Consider the following 23,406-nt stretch of genomic DNA (forward strand, 5'->3'; position numbering starts at 1 on the left):
TAAAATTTGACTGGCTGCTACAGACCGTGAACTTTATTCCTTAAGACTTCATTGAATTTAAAATGCATTTTTACTAAAACATAAAGAACAAAAAGCAGAACTGAAAGCAAAACTAATTACAGGCACTCATTATGGAATTTGCTCTTTATGGTACATGCTGATCGACTGTAAATCTTCAATGTACCTTCCATATTTAGTCAGCATTATCTTTACATTATTTTTACTTTTATATCTAAATGAAAAAGTGATCATGAAAAGTTTGATTTACATACGATGGAAAAAAAAACCCTGCCTAATTAATTTTATATTGACATTATGCCCTATATATTACCAATTTTTGATTAATTTATTGTTTCTGTTGAATCAAATGTCTAATAAATGCAAAAAATATTTGTGATCAAAATATAAAATATTATAATGGCTAGCTGAGGATGTTTCCTAAAATATTGTGATTTGCTAGAATAAATCAAATATGTAAAACCAAACAAATACTTAAAACACACACACCCTATAATAATACTATATTATAATAAATATATAATAAAAAAATAATATATTCCAAGGTTTATGATCTATATTAATACACAACTACAACTTTTCTCTGTATCTATACACAGATTAGATCCCTCTGTACCGTTAGATCAGCCCCTGCAGACAATCACGGCCCTCCCTCCAAAATTAATTTGTTTCAGAAAGATAGATGTGTGCACTGTTCACCTTTGTACTTACTTGTTCGACCTTCTTTTGACTTGTTAGTAACAATCCTCAGCCAGGTGACATCATCAGTCAGTGCTGGGCGGAGAATGTGATCCTACATGGAAAGGGTAGTAAACAGAACTTACTCCACACACACAGGACACAGAGTAACCTCAGCCATGTTGCTACACTCAAACATACACACTAGCTATAAAAACAAACACAACATAAATTTCATCAATGAGACACTAAGGGTTCTGCCGCTCTTTTATGTTAAATATAACTTATATATGAGTGCACACATAGGCCAAGAATGTACCGTGTTCTAAATTTAGGTGTACATAGATTACATGCTGCCCTTTGCTTCGCATTCCACTTCTGCTCTCCCAGGCTAAGTGAAATGTTATAGCTTGTGCTGCTTACTAGGATTACACTGATTTTAGTTTTAGGTAGGCACAAATAGGAAATTGTGCAAGGTTTATTTATAATGCAATGAATTTGGCATTAACGGAATTATTCCTTGTTGGAGAATCTACCAGGTTCATGTGTTTTATTGACAGTGATTGATTCTCCATAATAAAGTGTTTTAGTGAATGTCAGATTCACTGCTTTATAAATGCAGTTTTTTTTATACAGTAGTACGTCTCCTGTGCTTGTCACAGCCATTATTATTTTTAATAAACAGGATTTATATAGCGCCAACATATTACGCAGCACTGTACATTATATAGGGGTTGCTAATGACAGACAGATACAGACAGTGACACAGGAGGAGAGGACTCTGCCCAGAAGAAGTTTTTAAAGAACTGGCACATCAGACCATAGCGAGTAATTGGAAAATTCAGTTCATGAGGTTAAGCACAGAAAGGACAACGCTTTAATAAATGAAAACTTATTAAGCACAGTAAACGATACACATGATAAATTTATGCTGATTTGAAAACCTTGTATACAAAATTCGATACCATCAATCAAATATGAAAATTGTCAGGATGAAGACACACTGATTTTGTTTAGGCAATACAGATGTTCTTTCCCCTCCTGCATCCCCTTCACTCTCTATTTTGAACCTAGTTTATACACCCCAATGCCCTGTGGTTATATATAACGTTAAGGATGAATCACATTTTCTGAACTGCTTGTTGGTTGATATAGCAAATGTATTCTCTGTATTCTATTATGTTCACATCTTTTATATAAAAATCTATAGAAAACAAAGAACTAGCACACATACACATATGTGGCAGCACACTGGCTCAGGGGTTAGCACTCAGGCATTTGCAGTGTTGGGTCCCAGGTTGGAATCTCGGCCAGGACATTATCTGCATGGAGTTTGTAGGTTCTCCCCGTGTCTGCGTGGGTTTCCTCCGGGTACTCTGGTTTCCTCCCACATTCCAAAAACATGCAGTGAGGTTAATTGGCTTCCCTGAAATTTGACCTAAGACTACTTTAATGACATATGACTATGGTAGGGACATTAGATTGTGAGCTTCTTTGAGGGACAGCTAGTGACATGACAATCAACTTTGTACAGTGCTGCATAATATGATGGCACTATATAAATACTGTGTAATAATAATAATGCCCCAGATTATACAAGGTTGTTTTTTAAATGTTCCCATATTTATGTAAAATATAAATATATATTTTCTCTGATTAGTGAATTTATAAATGAATCCCATCAATACGCTCTAAATTTGCCCATAATTTTCATATATATATATATATATATATATATAGCATTTCCTATTGTGACAGCTGTGCACTTTGACAATCGGCCACTAGGTGACAGAAGGAGTCATTGTTTTAAAAGGAACTGAAAAGAGTGAGATTCACTTGTCAGCGAATTTCAGACGAATTGACAGGAGAACAATTTATAAATAGACCACCAAATCTTACAAGAATATGCAGTGTTGGGCACATCTTCTTAGCAAAACCTGGAGTGCTTTAAAATTACCAGATCTCGCCAAAGAATGAATGATGCTCACGGACAGAAAAAATTATTACATAGTATTTATATAGCACTGATAATATATATATTTTCCTGTACATAAAGTGATGGATGTATTTCAATATGTAGAAGATTTAAATTGTCTATTATTCCTGGGAGTTACCAGTTATCCAGAGTAAAGAAAAATGGATTCCAGGACTCCCAAAAAAAATGTACACAAAGTTACATAGTACATAAACTCTGACAAACTTTTCCTATTTGCTTGCTTTAGCCTGTTAAGTAACACAGTGAAAGGGATTTGTTATATCTGTTTCATAACAAAAAGAAAGCAGAGCTAATTATAGACATTCACTATGCTATTTTCTCCTTATTTTATAATACGTTTAAAATTACCATCAATTTAAATCAATGATGATCGACTACAAGAATTCAATGTATCTTTCATGTCTTTGATAATCAGCATTATCTATATTGTACTACTACAACTAACCAACATAGTGTTGGGGAAAAAAAAAAAAATTGACATTCTGCCTTATACACCACCAATTTTTCATTGTTTTTGTTGAATCAAATGTCTAATTCATTGAAAATATATTTGTGATTGAAATACCATATATGTAAAATAGTATGGCTTGCTAGAATACTTAAAATATGTAAACCATATACACTATAACAATTCTTTAAAATAATATATCACAAGGTTTATAATGTACATTACCATATGTCATGTGTCATTTTTTTTTTACATTGCCTCGCCTCCAGATGAAGACATTGGGCCGGATTTATTAAAGCTCTCCAAGGCTGGAGAGGATACACTTTCATCAGTGAAGCTCAGTGATCAAGCAAACCTGGAATGGATTTCTTCAAGATCATTTGCAATTTGTTAGCAAATGTTTTCAGTCCTGGAACAGATCCATTCCAGGTTTGCTTGATCACCCAGCTTCACCAATGAAAGTGTATCCTCTTAAGCTTTGGAGACGTTTAATAAATCAGGTCCTATGGGAGGTGTATTAGGTAGTAAAAAGACATAAATGTGGTATGTGGTCAGGTAGTTTTCTGGCAGATGAATAGATATATCATTATGCTTTCATCTTTATATTGATCAAATATAGGGAAATGTGCAAGTAGTCAGAGATGAACAGCATGTTTATTTATTGTCTGGCCCATACATGAGGTTATTACCACCGTCTGTGTTTTAGGTAAATTTCTCTTCATTTATTTTCCAGCTGACACCAGGACAAGAACGGCGAAGGTATTGATGTCATTGGAACAGGAAGATATAGAGAAATACCCATGATGGTAGTTCTAACTTTTATGCACTTTATTAAATATCTTTATGTTTTGTTTTTTTCTGTCTTGATCTCCTTTAGGGAGTTATTTATTCATCTAACACAGATAACCAAAAAAAATTCTGCTAAGCACAAAATAAATATAAAAACATTTAGGCTTTAAACTCAAAGTGACATGTGCTGCAAAGTCACTTCTGATTAATAGTAATTTTGTACCAGTACACTGCTGACAAAGGAATATCATTGTAATAAATTGAACCACACCAAGAATGTTCCCAGAACAATACTGCCTCTGGCACCTATAAAAACAAGAGTGACCCCTGTAAACATAAAATCAGATATTTGTTTGGACCAGCACTGTTACACATCCATAGAATGGGAACATTATACTCAAATTGAGATACAGATCACATTAATGTGAAGTTATTTCATGAGAGATCATATGAGTAATCCATTTCATAGGGGTGATATAAGAACATACTTTATTTAATAAATGACACAACATGACTGGGCTGACTGGAGGTCAGCCACCCAGTGATCCCCTTTGGATCAAATGTTCAAGTAATACAAGGATCAGAAATATAAATGTTATGCAACTGGAGAAAATAAACAATAGGGATTTGTGGAGCATTCTCTGGATGCAAGCTTTCCAAGCAGTTCACAATGAGCACCACCACTTGTGCTTTATTCACCCTGCGGTGAACAGGACTCATACCAGGAGGACTCCAAGCAATTAAATTCCATTTTAAGCAGATGGATCAGCCCAGGAATTTACTTCGGTCCCCACGAGTCAAAGCAGCTAGTGATTACCCAAAATACATCTTGGGAGAGAATTAACTCTACATTATTGTAGGTCATATCACATAAGGTGTAATTTTGTAAAAGAGTAAAAATTAGATAGATGGAGTTTGCCGGTGACCTAAAACAGTTTACCCAATAACTTACTAAACTACTCTGTTGATAATGTCAGCAGATTTGTTATTCTCTTCACCTCCTGTAAATTAGATTAACAACCCTTTCTGAAAAGAAATCATGCAGTAGCATTGTAACCCTGTAGACTGGGTAGTCTCAGATGAGCATATAGTTTGTACTGGACTTTATGGAACCAAAGTTCCACTTTAACCAGTGTTCAATGGGGTGAGGCATTATTGTAGAAAGGAGACTGGCAATGTCCCTCCTGCAATCTGTCTTACCTGCCTGATCACTCCGGGTATCTAGCAACAAAGCAGAGCTGCAAATCATCAGCTTTGGTCGCCAGGATACTCGGCAACCCCGGTTTTCTCTGTGCATGCTGTGAATGAAAAAACCCTACACACCTGCATGGAGTTAGGTCTCGACCTGGCCAATCAAGATGACAAAGAAAAAAAAAAAAATAGATGGTGGAGCACTGCAAGGGAACAGGGACAGGTAACTAAAACAGGGTTTAGTTCCGCCTTAAGCAAAACAAATAAAGCCTAAGTTTAGCCAATACTATTTAGGTAATTACAGAAACCATTTCTTTTTTCATTTAGGATAAAAAAAAAAAAAATGAATGCATAACATTTTTAAGCATACCTGCCAGTGCAATATGATTCGTCCTATCTCTGTAACTGTTACTATTGCTGGACAGCGTAGTTACAGGAGGTGTAATTAACAATTCAATCTACTGGCGGGATCACCAAATAATAAAGCTATTGTATGGGGGAGGGGCACAGAGGACATCGTAAGTAAAGAATGGAGGTACTAGATTACCACATAGTTAGGAAGCCCCTTAATGTAATTGGTCTGGCTTTTAAAACCTTACACCAAAAACTGGAGACATCGGCTTCACTTTGGCTTAAATAGACACAAAAAAAGAATAAGATCGTGACACTTTTTATTTTATGTACATTAGGAGCAATTTTTTAAAAAATATTAAAACAAAAAAGTGTCACTTAATATTTAAAAATAAAAAAAAACATAAAACGGTACGCAGTGTATTGGCATTAATGTGTCTAGTTGTGCGTTTATCTTGGTCACTTCTTTGAACCTCTAATGCAATTCATTGTTCTCTAGCAAAGCCCATAGCTTATCTCCCAAACATTAATCCACCTTCCTCCCCCCCCCTCCCCATACCTCTTCATTAGAATACTACTTAATCAATCCTAGAAAATAAAACCTTGATAAAATGTACACCAACATATTTAGCTTATCATAGTGAGGACCTGGCTGCCTAGATACATCTCCGATCCGTCTGCAACATGTAAGGCAGGAGTGGAGTTGAAACGTCTTTCTAGACATAACGGAAAGTCATTTAAAGTCTTTAAAATTCAATTAAAATTTCCAAGATCCAGTGTTCAGGAATCCTTTACTTCCATGTTTTCTTTTTGAGAAAGGGGTGGCTTCAGTTAATAATCACATCATCTTCATCAACGTGGGCTCTACAATAGAAGAAAGGTGGTGTCAAAACATTGTAAAGTTATTAAAAGGTCAGCTCCTCAGGACAGGAACTTACATAAATCATTCTGCGGTCTAAAGTAACGTGGAATTATATTTAACAACGTTAGCATAGGAAAATATTGAAAGCAACCAAATTTTAATGTTTCAGAAACAAAAGAACAAATTCAGACCTCTGTCAGACATCAGAAAAGTGCAATGGTCATCTCCACTCGGTCATGCAATTGAACAACACATGAACACATATGCTGGATATTTGCAGAGATGATCACAGCTAACAAAGTAGTTAGTTGCTACGTAGCTCAAACAGCTGGAAAGAGTGTATTTGAAGAACCTCTTTTTATAAATGCAGCAGGGTTTCGTTTTTTGGGGGATTGGCAATACTTACGGACTGGAACAGCAGCATAAAAAGGAGCAGTCTGTTGTGCTTGCGGATCTAAATTTCCCAGAGCTGGGACTGTCCTTACACTCAGCAATGTACTGATAGAGAGCTGAAACATTGTCTTGTCCTGCATTCTGGAACTAAAGAAAATACTAGATATTAGATTCACGAGATAACCAGCTTTGAATCCACCCAACAATTTAGTATATTTACCTTAATAGTCTCATAGGCTCCAGTTATAAGAGCTATGAAGAGACTGAGCACCATGTAGATAAAGAGGCTGATAAAGGTATATAAATAAAGCTGGCTGAACATCCATACGAGATAACTGCTGTTCTGCATCTCCGAGAATGTAACAAACATGTCATCACCATTTATAAGAGAGAAAAGGCACTCCGACACCATGGAGAGTGAGCGAAACTACAAGAGAAAAGAAACTGTTAGTACCTACAAAGCTTTAAGATGAACTGAAAACAAAAAAAACAAAAAAAGGGTGGCGGGGGGGGGGGTAAGGCAGCCAATATACTTCTCCTAAACCAGACATTAAGAGTCCTGCTCTGCTGCAGCTTCTTATGACATGCTGAGGAATAGGTATAACTATATGCAGAGTAGATGCCTGAAATTCCATAACAACAAGTATATTTTTACAAAAACAATATGGATCCTTTAAAACTGGACTAGGATTATATTTCAGTTAGTGGAATGCTTTTCAGGATCTGTCCATTCAAACATATTTCAGGCATGAGTGGATGATGGCCCACTGGATCTTTACAACAGGAATGCAGAACACTAAAATGATTGATGTAATCTTCTTACTTTGACATGATAGGGTCCCAGTACGATCCAGCCACAGAAGCAATACCCCAGGTAAATCACAGCAGCACAACAACAAAATCGGATGACATTAGGGAGAGCCACTCGGAGTGTAACTATCAGAATCTGCAGATAACAAGTACAAGTGACAGATCATCAACACACATTGCAGGCTGAACATGTACTAAACATAGACATTTTCAAACTCCAAACATAGTATCAATCTAGTTTAAATAAAATTTTACAATTCTGAGATACTTCTAACACTTCCAGGACTGTAAAAGGGTTCATCCACTTTAGCTACTTGCTTTTCTTCCCTAATGTAAACAGGGTTCAGACAGCTGGAAGTGCCCCTTCATACAAATTTTTTTTTGGGGGCAAGCTAAGGGTTTCATCTACCTTGTTATGCATCCCCCAATAGACAGGGAAAAACATCACATCATCACAAAATCATGTGAAACCACTGCCAAGTACAGTTGATTAAAAACTTGGCATGCTCCTGAGCACAGCTTCAAAAATGGCTTTCATTTAGCTGCTTAAGGCCTGGTGATGTCAGGGTTAAAAGACATTTAGCTCTTGGACTGTAAAGGGTACAGACCTTAAGAGATTTGTAATAATGTAGGTAGATCAGAACTTAACCGGATTACTAAGAAATTAATTTATAACAGGTAGCTTTAATAAGTACTAAATGTCTTGCTCCAACTGTATGCAAAAGATTTAAAGCCCATCAAGATGAAAGGGTCTCTTTAAAGTGTATGCAAAGGGTTTTAGGATACAGTAGAGAAGTGTTAAAAACCCCTGACAAGTTGGTATTGCTAGCTATGTCAGGTTTATGTTTATTCCTCTATATTTGTACTGGTTTTCCTTGCCTTTGGGAGTATCGGGCCAATTTCCTATTGTGCTATAAGACATGCAAGGAAAGGAAATCTTAAAACAGGACACAACACACAAGTCTTACTACACACAGAATGTCTTCTTTTACTGGAAGGATTACAATTTACTCACATTATATTTTTGGAAGAAGCTCAAGTACCGGATGACCCCAACCCAAACCAGCAGGGTAGAAGTTCCTAGAAGAATGCTGCAGACATCATAACTGGCAAATGTCTTTGAGGAAAAAAACAAAACAAAACACAGATAAGCAGATGAAAAAGAGGAAAAGATTATTTACAATTTACATTTTGCCTCTATGTACACTACAAGAAATCAAATGCTAGTAACCCTTTGTCCCCAGCCTGTCTGCAGAAGAGGTGGACACATGTAATAAACACAGTAAGTTTGTCAGGTATTGCACCCCCTTGTCTGATCAGCCAGAAAATCTGCAGCACACCCTGAAAAGTAAAAGCAAAGCACACATTACTTACTATTCTTATCAATGCACATGGGCTACTGATGTAACTGCTACCCCTCACCCCACCTCCTATCGGCTACAGAGGAAGAGGACAGCCTTTCCTCCTGTATACCACAATGCAGTAATGTACAAGGGCTATAAATTTCCATGGACTCCAACAGAAAAGCTGCTCCCTGTGGATCCAAGAATAAATGGCGTCACCAGCAGGGCCCATTGAGAGAGGCCACACAGAGTAAGATGTGGTCTTTGCTGATCTTAGGTCTGAATATGGCAGCCAGGTACAGAGGAAGTCCTCGCTGACTTCCAAACGACAACATGCTTGTTAAGAGAGAGATGGAGGATACAGGTTGTTTAACCCACAAGTGCTACTGAATGGGACTGTTTACCAGTGGTGACAATTAGCAATCTAGTTTGGAGTTTCCCTTTACAAAGAGGATTTACATTGCCTAAAAAGATGGTTACCTTGGACTCAATACCAATCTTCAAGACAGTACCACTCATAGTAAGAATGTCACTAATGATGAGCAGCAGGTACCAGCCATTCACAAACTCCAGACGCTCAGATACAGAGACTGTGAGAGCGTGACGGGAGCGCATGAAGTTTGCAAATTCCTGAAAGGAGAGATTGAAAAAATAAACAAATAAACGTGTAACTGCAAGGGTAAGACAGAAACCCTATAGCCCCAAAATGTTCAATATGAACCACAAAGAGGAAAAAAATTGTGAATATTAAAACAAAGATTGCTGTAGTAATTGCAGTCAAACACAAAACAATGAAAGTCAGCTGCAATCCAGTGAAATAAAATAGGGAAGCACATGGGTGCACTTACAATAAGCAGACAATGCTAGGCAAGCAGTTTCCTGCCTCATTATTGCAACAATGGTAGAAGTAAGGTTTATAATTACAGTTTAGAAAAGCTTCAGAAATAAGTTGTAAAAAAATTTGATCTGAGTTACACAAGAACGGTTACCAAGAATTACACTGGATCTGATGCTTTACGATAAAACATAACTATGCAAATTATATCAATAATTAGGGGACAATATGAACATTTATTGTTCATTTATAAGCAAATATTATTGCATGGGCATGTAGGGTCTTCCTAATTTTAGTGATTTCAGGGTATTTTAAAAATAACTCACTTTGCATTTGGAGATCACAAAGAAGATTTATATCCTTGTGGCTATTGTGAATATATTTAAATGAATGTGTGTATTCAGGGTTAAAACTTAAGAAACCATCAAAGCTAAACTCACGTTTTGCAATTTCAGGCCCCGTATGATGGAGCGGCCACACAGGATAAGGGAAAGGATACAAGAAAGGATCACAATCACATCAAACGCCAAACGAGAGTGGTTGTCACCTGGTGGGAAAAAAAATGAATAGATCAGTATGGAATCAGACTCACACCTATATTACCAACCTGAAAAGCAGAAAAACAGGACATCCCTAAACCCAGAAGCTGAGTGTCCTGAATGTACGACTGCAATGTACTGAATATATGCTTATATGAATTCAACATTTCCCGTTTATTTACTGAGAAGTAAAATTAGCGTTTGAGCCTAAAAGTGCACATCTATCTTGCTATGCATCCTCCAATAAACAAGAGGGGAAAAAATGAAGTGAAACCACTGCCAAGTACAGTTGATTGAAAACTTGGCAAGCTCCTGAGCACAGCTTCCCAAAAGGCTTTCATGTGGCCGCTGAAGCTGGGGTGAGATGTCAGGGTTTGAGGACATACAGGCTTTCGAGTGTATAGGATACAGAGGTAAAAGATTTGTAATGATGTCAAGAGGTAGATCAGAACATAACTAGATTATTTAAAAACTAAGCATATTTATAAGAGAAAACTTTGATAAGTACTAAATGTCTACTCCAACTGGATGTAAAAACTTAAAAGCACACGAGAAGTTTAAAACCACTTGTAGCTACATTTATAAAAGAATAAACTTTTAACAGCAGTGGAAGACATAATCCCTTTACCAAGTTTTTTATTGCACCAATCTGTACCTTCAGGTTTAAAATCCCAAGAACTCACAGATAATTTAACATGAACACCTCCCTAAACTATAAATGCTTACCAGTTACTTCAGAACATCACATTGCCTTAGTGAAGGGACACATCTTATTTCCAAAATATTGATTATATGATTTTAATGCTTTAGTGAAAAAACTCATCTTTGTTGTAAAATACACCAATAATTATTATGCAACAGCTGTTACAGTGGAAGCTAACTCAGGATACTCACCTGGCCCTGTTCCAATACAGGACACCATCATCTGCTTTCTTCTCTTCTTATTAATGGGCAATGATCTGGCTTCATTCATTGCTGAACTTCATTTATTCCCAAGCAAACGCATGGGAAGCCAGGATTGCCTGGTATCCGGCCAACCAAAGCTAAAACTACACATATGTGCAGCTTAGCTTGTTGACAGATACACGGAGTGATCAAGCAGGTAGGAGGGTTAATTGCAAATATAACCTGTCCATTTATGCAATAATGACCTGCCTGATTGTAGATTCTTAAAAGTAGACTAATAATCTAAAATAAACTAAAAAAAAAAAAAAAAAAAATTATTTTAGGACATTTATTTTCTTTATCCCCTGGTTTCCTCTGTACACCTGAAAAAGCCTAAAACTGGAAAGCTCACCTCGGCCAAACACACTGGGATCCTTGCACTCTTTAATAGTTGCATCATTATCTAGCTGTATTTTTACCCTGCCGCTGTGTGCCTGGTTATCAAATAGGATCTGGGTGAAAAACAAAACAGGTAATTCACAGGTTAAATGGTTGTAGCTCTAGAATAAATTAAAAATTACTAGATTAAATTAACAGTATTTATTGGTACTCACAGTGATTGAAAACGTGTAACAGTCTGGAAGTTCATTATTAATAATTGTCTGGATATTTATAGCTTTTAGCTGAAATTGTACCGTGAGGTTTATCAGTCTGGAAAAGATTGAAAAAAAAAAAAATGTATAATCACATTTGTAGGAAACAGGGTGTGTGTCTGTAGCAGGTATGGAATTGCTAGCTTTTATGTTAGGGCACAGGAGGAATGACAATCAAAGCCATGCACAGTTCAAAGCTATGTTATAGTTGAAAGCTATCCATGTTGTTTTGCAAAGCATAGGAGAATGCATATTCTGTGTTATTCATTACTAGAAACTCCAAGTAATCACTAACTGGATAGTACATTACAGTAAGACATAGTTGATAATCTTGGATTCTCCTTTTACAAATATGGTGCTGGTCTTCTGTGTGAAGAGGAAGATGCAGACATTAATATAAGAAAATGTATTACTGCAAACTGCATGCACACCATGTTAGGTGTCCTTTCAGTAAAAGTGAGCAAAAATTAATTCCACCAAATTTCCCACTGGTTACAGTCTAACTGTACAGTACACAGTGACTTTTGGGTCAGTTTAACCAACACCAATGACCTTTTTGTGTGGCATTCTTCCTACTGGCCAGCAATGTAAAAGGCATTCTTTCTACTTGACCACCACACTAATGTGCTGTACTGTGAATATAGTAAATATGGAAGGGGTTCCCTGAAGACCTGAAAGTGATTTCAAGGGTTCCACCATGTTAAAAAAGGTTGTCTAAACAGAAAACAAAATAGAAAACAATTATTTGTCAGACTATACTTACTAATGAACCTAAACATTAGTATTTTTTTCATGACTAAAAAAAAAAAAAAACTAAAGCGTTAAACTTACTTGTGAAACTTAATTGTGAAATTTTTGTAGTCTTGACTGGTGTCAGTGGGATCCATGTATATACAATCTAAGAAACCAAAAACAAAAACATAAATTAAACAAACCAAAGACCACATACATCACAAACATTGTTATAGCCATCATGAATATAAGGTTTTAATAAATTGCAATATGCTGAATTCTCCATTCAGCGGTGGATGCCACAAGCCACAATGGAGATTATGGAGGATTGTTTCAAACATCCTAACCAACTTGAAGTTGGTGACTGGAGCCACAACTTAAATGAGAGGGTCATATATGCCAATCTCAAATATGGTTATCATTATTACATTTAAATGAATGATGCTTGTAATCGTCAATTTCAGGTACCTTTGGAACTGAAACCAAAGAATTGATCAGCATAAAAAAAAGGCAATTAAAAGGTGAGCAAGCACACACATGAACTCTACTGCTACTACTCCATTGTCCATTCTTAAGGTTGGGCCTTCTGGCAGGTAAATAAACTTCCCCATAATAATTTCATCTGTGTATTTATTGGTTTGTCTAAAGCTCACTTTGAAGATATGAGCCTATTTGTACAGAACTCCCTATGCCCTATGTTTATGTAAAACATTTTTAAGACACTCAACAGTGTAGACTGAAATATTATTTATAATGTCCTATTATTTATCATGTGTCCAGAAGACCAAAAGCTTTACCTGTTATGACTTTGGGATCAATATTGAAGGTATCATTGGCAGGATCAATGTGGCCCTTGCGGTAATACTGCTGACAGACAGAAAGCGCCGATTGGTTGAAGGTGCGAACGTATGCGTAGCGAGCCGTGGTTTGGTTAGGCAGGGAGATGTACTGTTGGTAAAAAGAAGTCTCTATAAATCCCTTTATTTAGGCATTTTTATGTAAGCTGGGAAACACAGGCACGTTTTTAAGAACAATCATACAAAAGTAAATGGCCTTGCCCTTTTCCTGGCTGCACATAAATTTTAATTACAACATTATTTTTGTTAGAATTTGTTGGCAATGGTGAGATATGAGAAGTGAACAGGCACATTTTGAAAGCATAGGTTAAAGGAAAATAAGTCTGCAAAATAATTTTACTCTTCTTTTCAGCAGTTTAATCAATAGTATGCATAATTACCATTTAGGCGACATCCTACCTATAAAATGCAGAAGCCATGTCTGTTACGTGGAGGCTCCCCAGTTGTTAATATTTTCTCACCCACACATGTCATCTTTGGAATTCAGTGTACCTTACCTATGAATATGCAGTTATCCGTTATGCTCACCTGCTCCACAGCATAGTACAAATGCTCATAGACATCGCTCTGAGTGTAGACGGCAAAGGTTTTATCTGAATCATCCGAGTAGTCTTTTAGGAAGAGATGCTTGAAAGCCACAGTGTTCTCCTCCTTAAACTGCACCACCATCTGATTACTGAGGCCAAACAGGATTAGCTGTAATAGACAGATGAGTAACATTTGGTCACAGATGATAACATATTATTTATTAAAGTCTTGTACACATTCCTGACAGGCAGCATTGTGGTGCACAAACATTTGTATCGCAAGCTTGAAGCTGCTTATGTCTGCAGAGGAAAAGTTTTGTGCAGTGTCAGCCCCTAGGCACTGATCGCAGGGTACTTATCTGGTGCGAAAATCTGGCAGCCTTCTGCTAAGAAAAGATAGGGACATTTATTTGAAAAAGTAAAAGGTCTAGTATTCCTTATGTAGATAGAACATTGTAGTTATTTTAGATACATGCAACCGAAAGCTTAAATTAAAGCAAACTCTCTATGGCATTAAATGTGCAACCATTTTGTGACATGTTCTTGTCTGTTAAAAAAAAAAAAAAAAAAACGGGGACTTTAAGGCATGTGTGTCTTTCCAACTGCCTCCCACATTGACTATCTGAGTGTCTGAACTGCAAGCACTGTCACCCAAATATGTGTTGGAAGTGGGGGGAGCCAAATGAAAAGCAGACACAGACTTTTAGAAAAGCAATCATTTTTGTTGGATCTTTGGGGATCTGCAACAGCTGATTGGGCAAAAGGCATAAAAGGTAAAGGTAAATTATGGCACTAGAGGTTGCTTGCTATGTAGGAGAGTTGTTCTAGTTGTATTGCTACAGAAACCAGTAAAATATAAACTTATACTTGCTCCCAAGAAGGCTATTAAATTCTTGTCTGCTTTTTAGGTCACAAAGCGCTGCGTAATATGTTGGAGCTATACAAATCCGGTTTAATAATATTAATAATAATACTGAACCTCTAAATCCGAATTGTTATGCACTAATTTTCACATAATGAACTCAAAAATTTAAGTTTAGTTTTGGTGAGGCTAAAATGATCACTATTTATAAGTGCAATTTTGTTTTAGGACTGTTTGCTCTTTAAATTCAATTGAAGTTCTGGTACAAACTGTAAAAACATTAGGATGCATCTAAATATTACAGATCTGTGTTAACTAGATTTGTGCTTGTGTTTATTGCATCCCTTTGCAATGCTTTAGAGTCCATTCAGAATTTACCAACACCTGGTATAGGACCTGGCCTAAATGCCCAAGTAATTGTATGGCATTACAAAACCTGTTTGAAAAGAGCATCCCAAGCCTTGCTTTCTCTGTAAGCTGCCCTGCAGCCCACTGTAAGATTCATACAGGACCACCAGAGTACTTTACATGAATCTGACCTTAAGTAATCCAATCAGCATCACCGGTTACTTCTTGGAATGTTCATTGGCTGGCTTATGCAGAGTCACTGACCTGACCCAAGAATGCAGAATTCAGAAGACTTTCTCTGCATACTTGGTCAGTGACTCAGCTTTGGGGTTTCAGACACCTAATCTAACATATAGACTAAAATTATAAAAAAGGCCAACAGTCTAATGACGTAAAAACATGTAGAATCATACCTGCACAGTCACCAAGAGGATCTTGATTAGCTGCAGGCCCAGTTTGTAGGGTTTCCTTCCCTTGGCTCTAAACTTATCACACGGACTCATAAAGAAATATTTGAGCCGGCGGCGGAGGTGCACCTCCTCTGGACTGGGCCTGTCATTTGTCCCAGAGCCATAGTATGGGGATGGAGACAAGAGGCGCTGGCGTTCTGCTGCCAACAAAGAAAGAATGTAAATAAGCACCAAGCTACACTGTACTAAGCGGTATATTATGTATACATACACACAGCATATACTCTATTGACCCTAATTTAAAGTAACTTCCTAAAAGAGGAAGAGGATTCCATCTTTCTATGCTAAAAAGGCCTTTAAAACTTTGAATCCCTTAAGTAGAGTAAGAATGCAAATGATGGGGTCCAAATTTACAGATATGCATACTCATTCCACTAAACCTAGCTGCACTAGCCAAAAAATGTGAAACCTTAGAAGCTTGGCATTGTTAGCCTAGAGCATCTTTACTTTCACTCAAAAAACTTTCCCGAGATCTAAAACCAGTCTGTACATTTTTAATGCCCAACAGGTGATCCTGCTAGTAACATGTCTGCACTTGGCTCCTTTACATCAGAGGTATTTAATGTACAGCGCCGAGTATTATGTTGGCGCTATCGGGCACTATCTGCATAGAGTTTGCAGGTTCTCCCTGTGTTTGTGTGGGTTTCCTCCAGGTAGTCTGGTTTCCTCTCATCCTAAAAACATGCAGTTAGGGTTATTGGCTCCTCCCCACCCAAAAATCGATCTTAGACAGTATTCAAAGACATATGACTGAGGTAGAGACATAGTACAGAAATTATAATCAGCAGATAAGCTTCTGGCACAATCAACTTGTAATTGTGCACATATTGAACAGATAAAACAAAACACTTTTATTGGCATATTAAACTGATTAAAATAGGAGAAGTTGTTCAAGGTTTGCATAGACTTTAAAAGTTAGAATTATACTTACCTTACTGCCTGCGGTGGAGTGGGAAAGATAGGTTACTGACCTCCCAAAAAGATTCCGGCAGAACACAGAGTAGCTCAAATCCCAAGAGAAAATGCTCTGGAAACATCACCTGCCTTGTGTTTTAGAGGAATCTACCTGGAAGGGCAGCAATATCACAGCCAGTAAATGTTTCGGTACAGTTGGAAGTTTTAGTGGAAGGTACATTTTTTTCCTGCCATGAGAAAAACACAGGGGTCACCATTTTAGATCGCCTTTTAAAATCCCCAAATTGACAATCTACTATAGGGATACTAGCATCAAATTATAACTGAGCCTTAAAAATGTTTGCCTGTTTTAATATTTCCAACAAACAAAATATAAATCCAGACAAGCATGCATGAACAAGTTCACATTTATAGGATTTGTCCATTTATAGAAATTTTGGCAAGCACCAAAGCATCACACAAGTTCAAAAACTCTTATAATTGAGTACGGGGCTACAAGTCCAAAGACAAGAGATAACTGGGTCATGTGTAGAACAAAAGGGTTATTATGACAAATAGTTTCCAGCCAAACAAAAACAAAAAAAAGAAGGAAGCAGTAAGCAAATATTAGAGAAATGAACGTAAGAGCTGTTCAGAGATCTCCGACAAAGAAAAGGAGGAAATGTGGGAAGAAATATCATTGTGGATCATTTAGGAAACCTAACTTATAATAAAGTGTGTTCCTTAATTCAGAAAGGAAAATAATGATTGGTAGAAATGCTGACTCCATCCACCTTCTACCTATCCTAAACAGGGGTCCAAAGAATGAATAAAGAAGGGGTCCTTTCACCAATATCAGTGTGTCCAGTGAATGTACTAAAGTCCACGCGCACCAAAATCATGTTAGCAGAACGGCATCTGTACCAAGAACATGTCCTAATGTCACAAGCTATATATATATTAATTCATGCATTTTTAAGCAACATAAACAAATGCTTTCACACTGTGCATCCATACCAAACATTTTCCTTTTCTGAGCATACTTGACAAGCTCATGAATCATGTCTCCATTTTCTATTCCAAGTGCAAGTGAAGCTACCCTAAGGGAAACTTTCACCCTTCTTTCACACCCATCCTGTCTTTACAAATCTCACATACCTATCTTAGCCATCTGTGCCTGGCCAACATAAGGGAAGTGTACCCTTAATAAAGATGGCTGCCAGACCTTTGGAAACTGATCACACATTCCAAAAATGTGAGAGAGAACAAATAAAAAGTTGTCTGTGGCCGAGTAATGTTTCATTTAAGTAGCAGTTGTTTTAACTAAAAATAACAGTCAGGATTTCTTCATCAGCTACCCACAAACCACAGCACTCATCACTCGGCAATTATGTGCAATATTAGATCGTATAAACACACCAAAACCATCTGTGAACTCATATGTGTCAGGTTGTTTGTAGTACTTGAGTGGCCAAGAAGATGAAAGTTATTAGTGAAGGCCAAAAGAGGAATGCCGCAAACACCAAAAGTAAGAGGAGTGTCCTGACTGCTAATGGAAGGGGGCAACATTTTCTCTGTAGCTAGAGACCAGCCAAAATATCATAAAGCAGTGGTCGCCAACTGGTGGTCAGGAGAAGGACCCCACAGGGTGGGCGCACTGGCCAGAGCCGCGGACCATGTCCCCTGTATCAACCAAAGGCTCAAGGCGGTGGGTTCTGGCATCATGACATCACTCAGGGGGAAATTTCTTCCCCTTTGAGCCACATACGGCTCTCTGCGCATGTGTGGTCCAGGGTCCGTATATTTAGTGGTCTGTGAGCTCCAAAAGGTTGGGGACCACTGTCATAAAAGGTACATGGAAGCACAAGGTGGTGGACATAGCCAAAAGCGGGCCCCTGAGCAGAATTGACTTGGAGCTCCTGCTAGCTGAGGATGTTCAGAGACCCTTGTGCAGGAGCAAACTCGGTGATACAAGTGATGGGACATTGCCTATGCCACAAAGTGTGCTCCTGCACAGGGGGGAATAACAGCTCTTACCCACCCGACAGCCACCCATCTGCCTATTTTGCTGAGCTGCGCATCCGTTATTTGCCAAGGAAACCTGGCAATCCTGGCTTCCCTTGCACATGCCAGGAGTTACGTTATCCTAGCATGGCCAATCAAGAAGCCAAAGTGCAGTGTTACCCCCAACCCCTTTAAGATTGGCCACCACATGCCACAATTTCAGTAACTAGCCGGCTGTTTTTGGGAGGTCACTGAAGAATTGGATCACAATACAGGGGCTGCTACCTGCCTACACCTTCTTCCCACCCAGCTTAAAAAAATATCTGGGTTGAACACTGAAGTGCATCTTCAAGATATAAAGAAAAAAAAAAAAAAACAAGATGGTGGTGCCCTGTGAAACGGGGATAGGTGAGTAATCCAGGCTTTAGTTTGGCTTTAAAGTATTGCCGAGTTCTTCTATTGGCTGGGTGTTCCTCCACCAGGGTCAGTCGCTAGCTGATCTCCCTCATTCTTTTTTTATTAAAGTAAATAACGTAGCTGCAGTGCTTCTCAGAACTGTACCTTCAAAAACACAAGAAACAAAGTCAATGAAAACACCAGAAAGGCACTCCCACCCAGGTCCGTTATCTTAAAGCAGCCCTATCATCACATTATGTAAGAGAGAGTGGCTTTCCCTTTTACAAAATGAAAAAAAATGTCCCAGGCTGGTAAAAACCATAAAGTAAAGCCACACCGAAAAGCGCCGGGTGGTGCACCCAGATAAAAGAGGCTGGTGAGACGTGAAGTGCTTTTTTTTCCTCAATACATTATCGTTTATTACTTTTTCATGATATAAAATGTTTTTATTGAATAGAACTTCTAATCTACTAAAGATATCTGCCCAGTGTAAGGCAAGCTTAATCACAGGCAGTTATAAGTCTATTGCTGACCTTGAGCCACCTTTGGCTGTAAATGAACTAATGTATAAATAATGTGTACAGCCGAGATAACTATATCAGTCTATAGTTAAAAACAATTACCACACGTCATGGTCATATTTTTATGCTGACTAGGAATATTAACATTGCAGAATGAGAAAAGTATAGCAGGAAAGTAGGAGATAAGAGTCAAGATACAAAAAAAAGGAGGAGACTAGATATGAGATATGTCCATTAAAATAACAAATGGCAAACACATTTCTTTACTAGTGCCAGTGCCTCCTTTGTGTTGGTGACATGGAAATGGATGGATACATATTATGAGTGTCCTAACACCCAAGAGATGTAGTATTGCCCTGACCTAGGTACAGAAGCGGAGATAAGGAGCTGCATTTGCTCTAAATTAGCTTGGTGACAATTGTTTATTCCACAGTTGTACAATGCACTCATAACTTCTACAGCAATTTGCTGATTCAATATTCCCACAGCAGACGAGGAACTGGTTTATCCCGAGTAACCTTTACACTCAGCACAGTACAGTACTTTTAAAACCCAGAAATAGGAACAAGGTGGCAGCCGCATGAAAGCAAAATCTTCCTTTTTTGGTTGATATGAGGTGCGACACCTTCACCCAATCTATTCCCATACCAGCAGAGGCCACCGATTAGTGCCAGGGGCCACTTCAGTCACCATGTTTCCAAGGCTTGAGTTGTGCCACAAAATATACAAAAATATATAAAACATGCAAACATTGAAGTCACTTTCAGGGGTGTCAAACTCAAATACACAGAGGGCCAAAATTAAAAACTCAGGGGCCAAACTTGAAATTAAAAAAAAATATGAAGTAATTCCTTTGAATTAAATATAAAACTTTTTTCTATGGAAACAAAGAGGAATTGCTTAACATGCAATCTGGAACAAGAAAATACTTGGCAATGCAATGTAAGCACTAATTGGCCCCTAGCTACAGTTCTGGAATAGATTTGAATAAAGATGGCATGAATGTTAATAATCAATTGACACCAAATAATGAAATGAATGGTACACATGTATAAATTATGTGCTCATTGCGGATATCTTCAAAACCCTTGTTAGAAAAGAAAGTTATTTACAAAAGAGACAGAAAAGAGTGACGTCTCCTTTTGATGATTTTACTCTGTTGACTGAGTGATGCCGTGAGTTGTGGTAGCGCCATCACTTGCAGCAGAAGGCATTGACGGGCAAGATGCCATTCATTTTCCCAAATCCTTGGAGGGCCAAACAAAATGACCTTGTGGGACAAATTTAGCCCGCGGCCAGAGTTTGACACCCCCTGCTCTACATCAACAATGTTGGCGGTGGGTCCAAACAGGAATATGGGCGACTGCGGATTCCTCAGAACTCTTTATACAACCACTTCAATACCACACAAAGTACTGGCTGAAATGTGTTACATAACAAGTCTGACCCCAAACTTAGCATCGGCAAATCTATAAAAGCCACCAAACCGAAATCTTTATAATAGAAGCAGTAAATGGCTAGTGATCTCCCCAGCTCCTTTTAGCTGGGTGCACCACCCGCCACATTTCAGTGAGCACCCGGCTGTTCTGGGGTGGGTCATAATACAACATTTGTGGTCATACGATTCCTGCAAGCCTGGCTGTCCTCCTATGATTACGGTCAATTTATTTTTTTGATTATTTCTGGAAAGCAAAGATCAAAAGTTCAATGAGCTATTTATATTCATTTCCCAGAATCAGTGGCTGGAGCACAGAGGGACCATTAGCGTAATGCTTCAAGGCCACGTGTTCTCTATTTCCCCGACGCTGCCATTGTATGAAAGGAATGAAAGCAAAAAAGAAATAGACCTGCTGGCAGAGGGGACGTGCAAAGTCTCTTGCCACAAAAACCTTTTTCATAGTTCTGGTGATGAATCTCTATTCAAGTCGGAGCCAATAACAGACGTAGATTTTGCACAGGCACAGCCATTATCAGTGGTTATCCAATGGCACCCCAGCACTTTAATACATGCAAGGCAGGGGGGGCGGGGCACCAGCCCTTTAATCCACACCACGAGGGGGGGGAACCCCAGCCCACCAATCCACACCACAGGGGGGAAACCCCAGCCCACCAATCCACACCACAGGGGGGAACCCAGCCTTCCAATCCATGGCACAGGGGGGGACCCCAGCCCTTCAATTCACGCCACAGGGGGGCCACAGACCACCTCTGGGCTGCCAGTCCCATGCAGTTCCCAATGTTCCGCCACGGGGGGGGAACCCCAGCCCTCCAACCCACGCCACGGGGGGGGGGGAACCCCAGGGGGGAACCCCATGCAGTTCCCAATGTTCCTCCATGACGCAGACCTTCCCATGTATTACATGTGACCCTCGCAGCATTACATGGGACTGTCATACATAAACAAAGAATACAACATATGGGGAGAGTGAGGACAATATACCTGCGGAGGGCTTTGGGCTGTCACCCAGGCTGCGGCTCCTATGCAGTGAGCCCATCATGGCTGGGGTAATGTGTCAGTCAGAGTAAAGCGTTGCTGCGGTCGTCTCATCTGCTGTTTCCCGGGGCTGCCGCTCAGCTTCCGTCCCATCAGTACCACAACCAGCTCCAACACGGCTGTCTACCAGCTATCAGCTGACCGACTGCTGGGTGGTCATATGATCCAACCCTAGCACCGCCCACCAGTAACGATTTCTACGTATGACCTAAGCCACGCCCACTTCACGCTACGCGTGCGCTTTGTAAATCATGGACTGCCATCTTGGACTAGGGCTGCCAGCTTTTCAAGAGTTGAAGATTCTTTTACTTTATATAAGTTTATATTGAAAGCTAAAACTTTTTTATTACGTAATTTTGGATATAGAGGGGGAAGTGTCACTAATTCTTTGTAATTTACCCAATGGTTTTATAATTCTAAAAATGTAATATCTGCCCTATAACATAGCTCAGTGACATACCTCCCAACATTTAAAAATACCAGAAAGGGACAATTAAACAGTGGGTGAGGTCAAGTGCAGGGTGTGGCCAGGTGGGTGGGGTATGTGCAGGGTGTGGTACGGTGGGCGGGGTATTTACAGGGTGTGGACTGGGTATATTCTGGGTGTGGTCAGGTGGGCAGGGTATGTGCAGGGTGTGGTCAGGTGTGCAGGGTGTGGTCAGGTGGGCGGAGTATGTGCAGAGTGTGGTTAGGTGGGTGGAGTATTGCAGGGTGTGGTTAGGTGGGCAGGGTATGTGTAGGGTTTGGTCAGGTGGGCAGGGTATGTGCAGGGTGTGGTCAGGTGGGCAGGGTATGTGCAGGGTGTGGTCAGGTGTGCAGGGTGTGGTCAGGTGGGCAGGGTATGTGCAGGGTGTGGTAAGGTGGGCGGAGTATGTGCAGAGTGTGGTTAGGTGGGTGGAGTATTGCAGGGTGTGGTTAGGTGGGCAGGGTATGTGCAGGGTGTGGTCAGGTGGGCAGGGTATGTGCAGGGTGTGGTCAGGTGGGCAGGGTATGTGCAGGGTGTGGTCAGGTGGGTATGTGCAGGGTGTGGTCAGGTGGGCAGGGTATGTGCAGGGTGTGGTCAGGTGAGCGGGGTATTGGTGCATGTGTATTGATATGCATTGCATTAGGGCACTTAAAGCCTACTTAAACTCAGAAATTTTACTTCAAATAAAAGGATAGACAACCCTTTTTTGTAAGGTAAAAATGATGTGGTTTGTTTCTTTTTAAAAAATATTTTAATTCATTTGAACAAGGGTTTGAATTCATTCTCATCAGTCACACATTTTGTGCCAAACATAGTAGTAATAAAGGGCATTTAGAATGGCACAGAACTGGCATTCAGCTGAAGGGAAGGGTAGAGGAGCCAGGCCAGCATATATAGTATGTAGACACCAAGAATGTCTATGATGTGCAATGGAAGGGGGTGGCTGTGCTATGGTACTGATTCTTCCTAAACCTTTTACTTTTTTTTATGCAGGTTCAAAGTCACATTGAAAGTAACGAAAAAGGAATTAGGTCTGAAATCTAT

At 39.0% G+C, this 23,406-nt stretch overlaps 2 protein-coding genes and 1 long non-coding RNA gene across 7 annotated transcripts in view; 1 reads left to right on the forward strand and 2 right to left on the reverse strand.

Moving 5' to 3' along the window:
• The window catches only part of PNPLA6 (patatin like domain 6, lysophospholipase), a 46,083-nt gene extending 39,825 nt beyond the window's left edge, over window positions 1-6,258 (reverse strand). For 2 of the 3 annotated variants that reach the window (XM_072399733.1, XM_072399731.1), the window contains exons 1-2: window positions 6,120-6,258; window positions 730-811 (exon numbers count right to left, since the gene is read on the reverse strand). The gene's annotated coding sequence lies outside the window, so the exon portion shown is untranslated. Of the gene's footprint in view, window positions 1-717; window positions 812-6,119 lie in introns of all 3 variants that reach the window. The other variant, XM_072399732.1, reaches the window with a different exon arrangement.
• The window catches only part of LOC140323023 (uncharacterized), a 22,302-nt gene extending 11,836 nt beyond the window's left edge, over window positions 1-10,466 (forward strand). The window contains exons 2-3 of the long non-coding RNA XR_011919292.1: window positions 3,874-3,946; window positions 10,170-10,466. This is a non-coding gene — a long non-coding RNA (uncharacterized lncRNA). The remainder of the gene's footprint in view (window positions 1-3,873; window positions 3,947-10,169) is intronic.
• MCOLN1 (mucolipin TRP cation channel 1) lies at window positions 4,396-22,041 on the reverse strand. 3 transcript variants are annotated; one of them, XM_072399739.1, is made up of 14 exons: window positions 21,843-22,041; window positions 15,531-15,724; window positions 13,909-14,076; window positions 13,321-13,471; window positions 12,623-12,689; window positions 11,753-11,849; window positions 11,551-11,650; window positions 10,155-10,261; window positions 9,360-9,509; window positions 8,552-8,653; window positions 7,550-7,672; window positions 6,947-7,153; window positions 6,740-6,873; window positions 4,396-6,335 (listed from the first exon to the last, which is right to left on the reverse strand). In XM_072399739.1, exons 1-14 carry the CDS (start codon window positions 21,898-21,900, stop codon window positions 6,299-6,301), a joined length of 1,695 nt encoding a protein of 564 aa, XP_072255840.1. In that variant the 5' UTR covers window positions 21,901-22,041; the 3' UTR covers window positions 4,396-6,298. The 3 variants fall into 3 exon arrangements, with proteins under 3 accessions (XP_072255840.1, XP_072255839.1, XP_072255841.1); XM_072399738.1 differs by having other exon boundaries at window positions 15,531-15,727; XM_072399740.1 differs by lacking the exon at window positions 15,531-15,724.
• Window positions 22,042-23,406: the final 1,365 nt, after the last annotated feature.

This window comes from Pyxicephalus adspersus, chromosome 2 (assembly GCF_032062135.1).
Source record: "Pyxicephalus adspersus chromosome 2, UCB_Pads_2.0, whole genome shotgun sequence".
Taxonomy (NCBI): Eukaryota; Metazoa; Chordata; class Amphibia; order Anura; family Pyxicephalidae; genus Pyxicephalus; species Pyxicephalus adspersus.

What these genes read in the sequence shown, in the direction of transcription:
- MCOLN1 (XM_072399738.1), bottom strand. Translation starts at nt 21,900, where the DNA reads ATGATGGGCTCACTGCATAGGAGCCGCAGCCTGGGTGACAGCCCAAAG. An exon ending in GGGGCCTGAAATTGCAAAAC is followed by an intron (nt 9,510 to 10,154) that starts GTGAGTTTAGCT and finishes CTCTCCTTTCAG; the next exon opens with GAATTTGCAAACTTCATGCG. An exon ending in GAGCCTATGAGACTATTAAG is followed by an intron (nt 6,874 to 6,946) that starts GTAAATATACTA and finishes TATTTTCTTTAG; the next exon opens with TTCCAGAATGCAGGACAAGA.